The 13,227-nt window shown below is 42.6% G+C and overlaps 1 protein-coding gene across 1 annotated transcript in view; it reads left to right on the forward strand.

The window, feature by feature from the left end:
• Positions 1-5,612: 5,612 nt before the first annotated feature.
• The window catches only part of USH1C (USH1 protein network component harmonin), a 95,988-nt gene continuing 88,373 nt past the window's right edge, over positions 5,613-13,227 (forward strand). The window contains exon 1 of the mRNA XM_077819953.1: positions 5,613-5,648. Within this exon, the coding sequence (XP_077676079.1) occupies positions 5,613-5,648 (36 nt within the window). The remainder of the gene's footprint in view (positions 5,649-13,227) is intronic.

Below are 13,227 nucleotides of genomic sequence, written 5' to 3' on the forward strand. Positions count from 1 at the left end.
ATGAGAGAGACAAGATTGGTGAGTTAATATCTTTTTTGAACCAACTTCTGTTAGTGGAAGGCAAACATTTTGAGCTACATAGAGTCTTTCTTCATGTCTGGAGAAGGAAGCAGAATGCCTGAGCTAAATACAAGTTGCGACTGATTAAGGAGACGGGACAAGACATATTGGAGGCAGTCGCTTGAAATGAATTGGGATCCCTGTATAGCTTGAAAACTTGTACCTTCCACCTGGTTCCGCCAGAGAAGTTGGTCCAATAAAGGATCTTACTCACCTCTCTCATCTCTCTTACTTCCTAGGCCTAACGAAGATACAACCTGCAATAAAGTTAAGGATGTGCTTGTTTGTTTGTTTGTTTGACCCCAGGTTTTGGCAGGGAGTGTTCTCTAGTGCTTACAGATCCTTCAGCTCTTGTGCTTCCCAAGCCTGACCCTGTCTCCTCCATCCTGGCCCTGTCCCAGTCCTCTTCCTTCTCCTCCCCATGCTCCAAATTCCTGTCTTAAACTCCCTCTTCAGGCTCCAGGACTGTCCCAATCTTCCTCTCATTTTGCCTGCCAGACTCCCTCTCAGGATCCTCATCCAATCTCACTCTTACACCGAACTCTACACCCCAGTCTCCTAGGTTCCTTAACCCAGGCTCCCCTGCACCCCCACCTCCAACTTCTTGATTTATCTCAGGCCTCTCAGGCTTCCAGTCTTAGTCTCCCCTGCCAGCTCCTTGTCTGGTCTCAGTGGCTCCCAGTCTGGTCTCTGTTTACCCCCACCCCGGCTCCCAGGCTCTTTGCCCAGCCAGTTCCAGTCTTCCACCCAGCCAGTTCCAGTCTTCCACCCAGCCCCACCCTCTCATGAAATCCCTGTCCCAGGCCCAGACTCTCCACTCCAAGCTCTTTGCCTCATCTATGCCCTCCGCTAGGCCCGCTTCTTGTCCCTTCTGCATTCAATTCAGGCAGCTTTCTTCTCCACATAGGCTGGGTGCCAGCAGGGCACAAGGCAGCTGTGGTACTGGGCATAGGACTGAGAGCAGCCTATCAGTTCCCACTAGCTGAGAGAAGTAATTTCAGGGAAGTCCTTCTCAGCCACTACTGCTGTGAGATGGTGCATGCTCAGTGCAAGGAGAATCTTCACAGGATTTAGCCACCAAACTCCCAAAACCTCCAATGAGCATGTGAGAACTGAGGTTTTCAAAGGCTTATAATTTGCCCTAATTTGGGTGACTTTTCATGGGAACAGTACAAGGTGCAACTTTCTTGCTAAATGTAAAGTCCTTGCTCCAAAGCATGGAGGTCCTAGAGCATTTCAAACAGTTGTCAGGATTTTTTTAATTTGGACTAAATAGCGTTTTTTCCACTAATCTCATTTTTGGAAATAGCTGAATTGTTTTATCTGAAACTTAAAAAATCAGCTTGAGGCACTGAAAATTACAGCCTCAATTGTCCAAGTCTGGTAAAGTTATAAGCAACTGAAAACAGGGTCTTATAGTGGAAAGTGTAAGGCAGCTTTGACTATAAGCAGTGCCACCAGTTCCATCTATAATATAAACTGCATCAAATATTCTGTCAACTATTTGTGTGCATTTACTCTTCATTCAGCTGTGTGTTGGCTTTCATTAGGGTCAGGCTCTTCACTATGTATCAGGAAAATATTATGTGTCTCTACTAAAGATCTGTGGATATATTGAATGTGTCATTCTTGTCCTCTTAAATATTAGTAAGAGCCCTAGGTCCACATCTTCTGCAATGCCTGTGTTTTGCTGGTGTAGTGAGGCAGAAGAGAAGGAGCCAGTTACAGGTTTTACCCCAACCAGGTTTAAACTCAGACAACTTTTAACATCTCCAATAAATTATCTGCCAGCCACACACACACACGCACTCTCTCTCTCTCTGGATGCAGAGGAGGTGGTGCAGGAGTCAACTCTGTGAGATGCAGTCAGTTTCCAACTCCATTTATCGTTCCAGAATAATGCAAAGAGAGTGCGGTGGGGACCAGAATTTTCAGCCTAGTCTTCTCTTGGTCTGCAATTTATTCCTGTTAGAACAGTATATGTTATAATTGAACAATTTATATGCATATAGCACATTTCATAATGTATAAGTATACAGTTTTTAACAAAATGTATTTTGGAGACCATCTAAGTTGAGCTTTTATTTATTTGCATTGCTGTTGTGCGGCAATCAGAATCCCACATCACCACCCCTGCTGTCTTCCTGTTAGCTAATGTATTTATAATAATGTAACTTCCCTGTAACATTGTTTAGAGAAATGCATATTATTAGGTCATATTTATTAAGTAAATGAATGTGTATTGCTGAAAAACCATAAAAACTGGGTTTTTTTAAAGTGGGGCCGGGTTGAAAGCAAAGCATGCAGAGGTAAGGCTGCTATCATATCTGCCTCAATTCTTCCCATTGTGTTTAGGAATTGCATCTGGGGCCTGATCCAAAGCCTGCTGAAATCAATGGAAAACTTGCTATTGACATAAATGAGCCTCAAACTGGGCTCCTGACCAGGGGCCCAATCTTTCTTTTCTTTTTAGAAGCTCCTAGGCTCCAGTCCTATACACATTTAAGCATGTACGTAACTTTACTCACATGAGTAACCACTGTCTTCAGTGGGATTGCTCATCTGAATAAGGATTGCTCTCATAATTAAGATCAGGCCCATGTCAGCTGCAATAACTAAGTACTAAAGGAGGGACTGAAAGAATAGCGAACAAATATATCTAAATTCCCTTATTTTGGCAGACTTGTTTTTATAGTTTGTCATAACTTTGTATCTGATTTGTATTTGTAAGCAGTGTCAGGATGAGCTCCACCCTGACATCTGGTGGTGAGGTGTGGCAAGTTGTGGAAAAGAACTTCAGGGGCTGATCTCATTTGCATAGGCACACCCACCCCGCCTAGAATGAGACCATAGCTGCCCAAATGGTCACTTTGGCTGCTGTGGGATCCCCAGTGTCTCTGTTATTGGGGCAGGAAGAATAAATTGTTATTACCCTGATTATGGGAACTGTGCTTGGAACTGTACGTGGCCTTTTGTTATGATGGAGGGATTCACCATCAACTAAGTAGCACTCGCTAGGCAAGGGTCATGGGTTCCAAAACTGTGTGAATGGAGAGAGGCTGGGGACAAGTATTAATACTTGGTGGTATGGGCCCCTTGGTGAGGGCCTTACATGCTAATTACACTTCCTCCTCTCTCCACTGTGGAATATCAGAGCTAATTTTGATTTCATTAGAAGTCTAGTTATAGGCTGCTGAGCTCACTTTGGGCTGACAGTGCACCAGCACTGGGGCTCCCCTACTACAAGCTGAATTCACCTAAGAGCTGAAATCACTGAGTGTTGTGTTAAGTAGTGCGGGAGCCTGAAGATATATTGTGGAGCAGTTTGCGGGAGGGCTGGTGAAGCAGTTCGACGCGCAGCAGTGTGTGGATGGCAGGAGCTGCTTGTGGGTCGTGGAGCTGAGCGAAGGAGTTCGTGGGGCAGCTGGCGGAGCGGAGCGCAGCTGAGCGAAGGAGTTCGTGGGGCAGCTGGCGGAGCGGAGCGCAGCTGAGCGAAGGAGTTCGTGGGGCGGCTGGCGGAGCGGAGCGCAGCTGAGCGAAGGAGTTCGTGGGGCGGCTGGCGGAGCGGAGCGCAGCTGAGCGAAGGAGTTCGTGGGGCGGCTGGCGGAGCGGAGCGCAGCTGAGCGAAGGAGTTCGTGGGGCGGCTGGCGGAGCGGAGCGCAGCTGAGCGAAGGAGTTCGTGGGGCGGCTGGCGGAGCGGAGCGCAGCGGAGCGAAGGAGTTCGTGGGGCGGCTGGCGGAGCGGAGCGCCGCTATGGAGCTATGGGGCGGTCAGCTTCAGATCATGTAAGGTGCCTCTTACCCCCGTCCCATTTCCACCCAGGTTGGGAGGTAAAGCTCCGCAGATAAACTTTCGAACTCTGGGGCTGCCCTGACCAGGGACAGAGACTTTTGGGGCATTGGACTTTTGGGACTTTGGGTGATTTGGGGTTGCTGGACTCAAGAACCAAAGGGAAAAGGGCATGCCCCAATTTGCCTGGGGTGGGTTTTTTTTTGCTCATGGGTTGTGTTATGAATTCTGTTGGTGGTGTTTCCCCAACATAATGCCACATTGTTTCTCTCTGTTATTAAAAGGCTTTTGCTACACTCAGACTATGTGCTTGCGAGAGGGGAAGTATTGCCTCTTGGAGGCGCCCAGCGGGGGTGGTATATATTTGTCCCAGGTCACTGGGTGGGGGCTCGAGCCGGTTTGCATTGTGTTATTGGAATGGAACCCCTAGATATTGAACCCAGCCCTTGTTGCTGCCAACTCTGACGGGCAGAAGGGTTACATATTGATAGGATGCAAGAAAAGTCACTTAAATTACACCACGGTGTTTATGACTTGCTCTTTTCACATGAAAAGTTGGTTTATGGCCCCAAATATTTTGCATTGATAAATAATATTACTGATGTCACCAATGCTTTAGAAACTGCCAAACAGATTGTGCCAGGTGCTGAGCCTCTTCACTCTAGTGTGGTCAAAGAGCAGCATACCAAGAATGCCAGGATTTAAAACTCATATGGGAAATTGCCAAGGTTTTTGGTTCAATAAACTCTCACTGGATTCTTCATGCTCTCAGCCTTACCCAAGAGAATTATCACAGTGTTGCCAGCTCTAGTGATTTTTGTCATTAGTCTGGCAATGTTTGTTGGTTTTATTAAAGCCCCAGCCCCTGGAAAGATGGGCTCTCTCTCAACATCTCAACATCCATTAAAAAAAAATCTCAACATCGATTTAAAAAAATATATCTTTGTTCTTGTGGTAGTACTGACAACCCCAAGCATTCAGAAATCACGAATCAATGCAGCCCTAAGAAACAAACAGAAACCTACACTGGGTTCTCTTTTATTTGCCACCTGGTGCTGGAGAGTTTGAGCTTCAACTACAAAGGTTAAAAACTTCTTGTTTTTTATGAAAGCTGAAATGTCTGGAGTATTCACCTAGGGCTTTAAGAAAAACACTAAATTGATCAAATCCATCAGATTTGGCAATGCTGTCATGGACGCAGAGAAATACTTGAAGACCTGGCTGAGTATATCCTAAAGGTTCAATCCACCCCCCCACCCAAAAAAAAAAACCCCACCCCTTTCAAAATGTATTTTTTAAAAGAACACTCATGATTTGTAAGTCAATATCCCGGTTTGGGGAGCCCGATTCGTGTTTGTTTGTTTTTGTTTTTTTAAATGATCGTTGCTGGCCACAGGGAAAAGGAAAAGAGTTACAAAAATGGGTGAGAAGGGGAGCGGAGCTTTAGCAGCTCTCTGTTGGTCAAGGCTCTCTCTGCTCGTTCGCTCGGCTTCTTGCGTGCCAGGGGTTACCTGCGGGAGAGGAGGGAGACGGGCTGGACGCGGAGGGGAGCCAGGAGGAACTGGCGGTGGAGAGGGGACTGAGAGTGGTGAGCGCCCTGCTGAGCTGCAGGTGCCCTGTTGCCGCGCCGCTCCCTCTAGCGCACGGCCCGGGCTCTGCACCGCTCGCCCGTCTGCCGGGGACCAGGCGGAGCCGCAGGAGCAGCTGCCCGCGAGCAGGAAACAAGCCCGAGGAAAGCCGCAGCCTCGGGGCCCCCCATTGTCATGGAGCGGAAGGTGGCCCGGGAGTTCAGGCACAAGGTAAGAGAGCAGCGCGCGCGGCAGCCCCGCTCTGCCCTTTGCAATCGGTGACTTTCTCACCACACTGCCCGGCTCGGTGGCTGCTGCTCGCCGGGAGAGGCGAGGGGACATTTTGCTGGGACTGTGGACTCTTGGTATCAATTAACCCGGATCCTGGGGAGGGGAGTGAACGTGAAGTGCTTGAAGCAGAACAAAGCATTTCTCCCAGAGCCCTGGGGAGAAAACCTCTCCCGGGAGGACTGGGACTTCACTCCCGGGCAGCACTTCTAGTTCAAGGCACAGAAAGTTGCTGGCTTGATTGAAACGTGCCGGACAAGTTGGCTGGTTCCGTCTTCTATCTCTTGAATTTGACCTGGATTACAGGGCTCCCAAACCGGGGCGGTGTAAAACAGACACCGTTAATTTGATAAATGTCACAGAAAAACACACAACATACTCCCTCAAGAGAAGAGGAGACTTTTCAAGTTGATTTAAAAATCCTTCAGAAAAAATAAGTGTCCCTTGGAAGATATGAGACTTGGCAAGTTGGCAGGGCTGCGTTTATTAAACAAAAGCTGTTTTGTTTCTTCCATCTGAGTCAAATCAAATCAATACTAGCCAGTTCTCAATGGGGAAAGTAAACCCAGGCCTGAAAGCCCAAAGCCAAATAATCAACATTTGCAGGAACCAGCATTAATGGCCAGTGATGTTGAGGAATTCTGTTTGGTCTTTACTTTTATGTGTCCAGTAGGCCATGCACAATCATGTGCAAATATTCTTTATGTATCTAGCAGCCCAATTTGCATGACAATGATTACAAATGTCTAATAAAATGTCTGCCTTGTTAACCATCGTTGTCTCTAACTCTGCATTGGGTTGGGCAACAGATCTGATAGGCCTGTGTCTCTGAGGCAATAATTATGGTCTTGGACTATGGACCTATTCCCTTTCATGTTGGCAATAATTTATAAATCATCCTGGGTCCAGTTCTGCTAACAAATATTCATGCAAGTAATCTTTACTGTCAACATACTTCAGTGAAAGTAAATAGGATGAATGTGAGAATAACGACTACCCACCTAAATAAAGAGTTTCAGGATGAGGCCTCTTGCTTAAACTGTTAAACCGCATGGTTTTAGTGATGCAGTAATATTACTGGCACCTTAGAGACTAACCAATTTATTTGAGCATGAGCTTTCGTGAGCTACAGCTCACTTCATCAGATAGTGAGCTGTAGCTCACGAAAGCTCATGCTCAAATAAATTGGTTAGTCTCTAAGGTGCCACAAGTACTCCTTTTCTTTTTGCGAATACAGACTAACACGGCTGTTACTCTGAAACCAGTAATATTAATTTTAGTCTGTTTTGCATCCATAACTTCAAATATTTATTCTTTTGAGTTAGAACAGTAAAATATGCCCTTACACAGGTTCTGTGTTTCCTATCAATCAAATTACATTTGTATTTGATTTTGTAATGTTAATCAGTTCTTCCTTTCTACCAAGCAGAAGCCCTAAATGTAAATTATATCCCAACATATTGCCTAGTGCTTCGGTATCCTCTAACTCTTCTTAAAGGCCAGGAGAAACAAATGGACCCTGCAGTATGCCTTGAAAGTTTAACTTTCAAGTTGCATTATTTCAGTTGCATTACAGTTTTTGAGATCACATAGCTCTGATATTTTTCACAATATTTTTTCTACAGAATAAATAAATCTCAACTGAATATCAGATTACTATGCACATATAATTAAAATATTTTGTGAGTGATACATTTTATTAATATTGTAAATTACAAGCAAAGAAATGTCATAGATTTAAATAGTGTGAAAACAATCCACAAGGAAATCATTTACTTAGTTGTATCCTAGGATTTAAAATTACACAACTGTAGTAAGTATTCCCTGAAATAATGAGTGCATAGTATCTCCATATTAACAAACCCTATTTTGTGACTCTGTTAATAATGTTTTATTTCTTAATGAAAGTGTCTGCATTTATTTTTCAAAGCATTCTCTGTAACTGCAGCAAGGTAATATGAACTCTGAGACATGTGATCTTGTGACATTTGACACTTGAAATGTCTTATATATACCCTTATGCAAAGGACAGCTCTAATTAACTTATGTTAAACAACCAGGCCACAGATGTTCATTGTACCAAAACTCCTTAGAATTAATTTGTTTTCCAATTTGTCAGAATTTAGAAAGGGCAGGAAATATCACACTGTTCATTATTGGTTTGTTTGCATCCCTTCTAGGTTTAATGGAGCATTTATTGAAGTTCATTTAGGAAAAAATAATAATTTCCATATGCCATGGTGTGTTCATACTTACATAAAGTATCTTTCTGTCTCTGCATTGGTCTAGTAATAATGCATTTGATTTTTAAACCTGTAATGCCTGCACTGATAGTAACAGGAATTGCTAGAATGGATTAGACCAATGGTCAAAAATCCTATCTCTGACAGTGGCCAGTACTAGATGCTTCTGAGGAAAGAAACTCCAATAATGGGCAATTATGGAACAACCTGCTCCTAGGGGAAGTTTTTCCTGATGCCTGCCAGACATTGGCCTACTCCCTGAAATACAAGGGTTTACATTCCTTTTGTTTTTTTAGTGTCGAACGTAACTGTGAATGTTCTCTTTATCCATATAAACGTCCGATACTCTTTAATCCTACAGGTTTTTGGCCTCAGTGATATCTTGTGGTAGCAAGTTCCACTGATTAATTATGCAGTGTGACAACAGTGTTTTCTTTTATCAGTTTTAAATTTGCTTCCTTTTAATTGCATGGAATTCCTTCTTGTTTTTTGTATTTTAAGGGTGCAAATTGAAGTACTCAGATGATCTTCTCTGTACTACTCATAATTCTCTATAATTCTGTCCTAAATCTCTGACTTGGACTCCTAAGTAAGTTAACCAATTCCAATCTGTCCAGTCTCTTTTCATATGGAATTTTTTCCATGCCTCAGGTTTCATCATCTGTCTCTGAATGCCTTCTATATCTGCTATATCCTTTTGAGATAGGATAAGCATATAAATAAATTGATTTATACAATGACATTATAACATTTTCAGTATTATGCATCCTAACACGTTGTTTGGTTGGGTTTGTTGACTGCACTGGTTTTCACTGAGCTAATTTTTATATCAATAAATACTATAGGTTGAGTAAGTGTGACATCCTACTCTTCCTCACCACCCAATGAAAAACCTCCTCTCATGGATTGGCAACTGGCTAAAAGATAGGAAACAAATGGTAGGAATAAATGGTCAGTTTTCAGAATGGAGAGGGGTAAATAGTGGTGCCCTCCAGGGGTCTGTTCTGTGACGAGTCCTATTCAACATATTCATAAATCGTCTGGAAAAGGGGCAAAATTTGCAGATGATCATACAAAACAGCTCAACATAGTTAAGTCCCAGGCAGACTGCGAAGAGATACAAAAGGATCTCCCAAAACTGGGTGACTGGGCAACAAAATGGGAGATGAAATTCAGTGCTGATAAATGCAAAGTAATGCACATTGGAAAACATAATCCCAACTATACGTATAAAATGATGGGGTCTAAATTAGCTGTTACCACTCGAGTGAGAGCTTGGTGTCATTGTGGATAGTTCATTGAAAACATCCACTCAATGTGTAGTGGCAGTCAAAAAAGCAAACAGAATGTTGGGGGTAGATAATAAAACAGAATATATCATGTTGCCTCTATAAATCCATGGTATGCACACATCTTGAATACTGCATGCAGATGTGATCGTCCCATCTCAAAAAGATGTATTGGAATTGAAAAAGGTTCAGAAAAGAGCAACAAAAATGATTAGGGGTATGGAACAGCTTCCATGTGAGGAGAGATTAATAAGATTGGAACTTTTCATCTTGGAATAGAGACAACTAAGGGGGTATATGATAGAGGTCTATAATATCATGGCTGGTATGGAGAAAGTAAATAAGGAAGTGTTATTTATTCCTTCTCATAACACAAGAACTAGGGACCACGAAATGAAATTAATAAGGAGCAGGTTTAAAACAAACAAAAGGAAGTATTTCTTCACACAACGCACAGTCAACCTGTGGAACTCTTTGCCAGAGGATGTTGTGAAGGCCAAGACCATAACAGGGTTCAAAAAAGAACTAGATAAATTAATGGAGGATAGGTCCATCAATGGCTATTAGCCAGGATGGGCAGGGATGGTGTCCCTGGCCTCTGTTTGCCACAAGCTGGGAATGGGCAACAGGGGGTGGATCACTTGATGATTAACTGTTTTGTTTATTCCTTCTGGGGCACCTGGCATTGGCCGCTGTCGGAGGACAGGATACTGGGCTAGATGGAGCTTTGGTCTGACCCAGTATGGCCATTCTTATGTTCTTAAAAGCAAGGAAATGTCAATTTATGGGACATCTCTTCACCATGAGCTAACACTCACATAATACATTTTTCACATCTTTTACCTCCAACAGATAAGGAAACATACTAATCTCCCTTACAACACATGTAACAGAAAACTTTAATTACAATTTCAACAACATTCGCAAATAAGCAGCGTAGACATATGTGCACAAGAGGGTGACCACATAGCAAGTGTGAAAAATCGGGACGGGGGTGGGGGGTAATAGGAGCCCATATAAAAAAAAGCCCCAAATAGCGGGACTATCCCTCTAAAATCGGGATATCTGGTCACCCTAGTGCACAAGTATGCAGTATGTTATGTGATTGTGGTGGAAGTCTGAGTTGAACACTGTACTGAGGGAGATGAACTTGTAGTGTGTTTCTTTCTCCATTGAAGCAGAAGGAGGTTCTTTGTGAACATGCAAAATCCATGACCATCAGTGAAAATATGATGTGTGGGAATTACGGTAATAAAAAGATTAAAAACGGTATGTAGCAAAACCTGTATGGCCAGACAGTGTAGCCTTAAGTGCGTGTGGGGGATCTTTTCCTAGAAGTTTTTTTTTAGGCTGATGTTGTCTTCTGCTGCTTCTTACGTCTGTTTTTGTTTGCAATAAAATGTTTTTTTACAGCAGCAAATAAAAGCAAATAATCTATTTAATGTTCTTAACTGATTAAGAGCAGATATGCTGTACCTAAGGCAAAAAGCAATCAACCATCCACAATAGTCTCACGTTTAAAGAACCAACAGCATAACTACAATTTTCTTTAATTTTTGTCTTACTGGGCAAGTCAGAAACATATAGTTGCTGTTTTCTTTTGATTCTGCATCACCTTTGGCATTCCAGCATCTCTTTATTAGTTGTATTAATGCAGTTGACATATAATCTATTGGAATCAGTCAAAATATACAATATCTTGCCTTCTGGTGCACAACAAACCAAAAGATCTAATTTATCTCACTCCCACTGATGTTAATCATTACCATAAATCAGCAGCGTTTCAACAGTGTAAAACTGGGTTAAGTGAGACCAGAATGTGGCCCATAAGGTCTATTAACCCATATAAATGATGATGTTTCACATAACAAATCATAAGAAATTAAAGGAAATGGGGAATCATCATCCAGTGGGGTCGTTTCTAGTCAGAATCTGTTCTTGGCCCAATGCTATTCAATATATTTATCAATAGTCTAGAAGAAAACAAAATCATTGCTGGTAAAGTTTGCAGATGACAAAACTTGGTGGAGGAGGCAGCTCAGTTCTGCAGAGTGATCTAGATCACATGGTAAGCTGGATTTACTTGAACAACATATGTTTTTAATACTGCTAATGCTAGGTCAAATATCTAGGAACCAAAAATTTAGGTCACATGTTAGGGGAGTGTATTTTCCAAAGCAGTGACTCAGAAAATGAATAAAGCTCATGGTGGGTAACCAGCTGAATATGAGCTTGTAATGCAATGTGGTGGCTTTAAGGGAGCAGGTGCTATCCTTGGACATTTAAACAGGGGACTATCTAGTAGAAGTAGAAAAGTGGGAAGTATTATTACCACTGGTTATATAGCATCAGGGACACCGTTAGTGGAATGCCATGTCCAGTTGTGTCCCCACTTTTTAAGAAGAATATTGGCAAATTGGAAAGGATTCAGAAAAGAACTAAAGGAATTATTTGAATTCCGGAAAAAACTGTATGTATAGCGGGAAGCTGTAAAGGTCAATCTGTTTAGCTTATCAAAGAAACTGTTAGGATGGTGGCTTGATCATAGTTTATAATACCTACATGGGGAAGAGATTTCTGGCAGTCAAGGGCTTTTTAAGTTAACAGACAAAGGCATAACAAGAGCCAATGGACAGAAGGCGAAGCTAGACACGTTCAGATGAGAAATAAGGAACAGGTTTTTAAGAGTGAGGGTATTAACCATTGGAACACCTTACTAATGGATGTAGTGAATACTCCATTGCTTGAAGTCTTGGATTTTTCTAAAAAAAAATAAATAAAAAGCTGACGCGCAACCAGAAGTTATGGGTTTGATGCAGGAATCACCGGGTGAAATTATATTGCCTGTGTTATGCAGGAAGTCAGAGTAGATTATATTAACGATCCTTCTGGCCTTAAAATCTATGGAACCGTATATCCCTGTTTCTCCTCTCAATTGTCTTCCATGTTTTTATTTCTTAAGGATTAGATAGGTATAAAAGGCTGATATTTTGTGTTGTTAGGCCAAATCCATTCTGGGAAGAGCCCCTAACAGGCACCCATTGTGATAGGCAAAGTGCACGTGTCACAAAAGAGTGGCTGTTCCAACGAGCTTACAACATAAGCAAATGACAAGAGACAACAGATGGATACAACGATCCAGTGAGTGGGGGAGACAAGGCTGCTGGAAAATGGCAAAGTTGAATGGAAAACACTGCAGTTGCAGCACACGAGCTGCCTAGTTTTCAATCAAGTGTTTTGTCGATATCACAGGAGAGAGGAATTTTAAAGATGATACCAGGCGTGGCTGTGCAGATTTTTATGGGGAGTTTTTTCCTTGCATAAGAGGTAGTATGTGACAGAGCACAAAGGTGTTGGAGGGGAAAATTTGATGAGCAGGCACTACAGGCTGGTATTGCTGGGAGGGTTTAGAGTTTATAGGTAGAGTTTCATAGATCGAAGGCCAGAATGGATCATTAATAGGTAGGGCAGACCCCAGCCATGAAAATCTTAAAGGTGAAGAAAAAGCAGCGTATGTTTGCAGTGCAAAAGTGGAAGCCAGTGGAGGGTTGTAGATTGGGAGGGGGCGTGTGACACAGTCAGAGCAACAGGCCAAGAAAATGATCCTAGAAGCAGCATTTTGAATGGACTTACTACCTTTTTGTCAAGCATGCCTTTGTCAAGGCCAGAGAGAAGGAGGTAGTGATCGTCAAGTCATGAAATGATGAAGGTTTTGATGAGAGTTGTGGTGGAATGGGCAGAGAGAAAAGGCTGGATGTTGTGTTAGAATAAACAGCAAGATTTAGACACTTGTGTTCTTCCCTCCCACTGCTGAAAACTGGGAGGAGAGGGGGCCATGCCACCTCCACCTAAAACTAAACATATGGCAGCTACAGCCCCATGACTAGACATGGCAGAATTCAGTTTTGGTTTTTTATATATATAATTTTGATGGATAATATCAATGTTTATTTGTAAAGATTTTTTTTCCCAATTCTTATGAATTTTAAA

Source organism: Eretmochelys imbricata, chromosome 6 (assembly GCF_965152235.1).
Source record: "Eretmochelys imbricata isolate rEreImb1 chromosome 6, rEreImb1.hap1, whole genome shotgun sequence".
NCBI lineage: Eukaryota > Metazoa > Chordata > Testudines > Cheloniidae > Eretmochelys > Eretmochelys imbricata.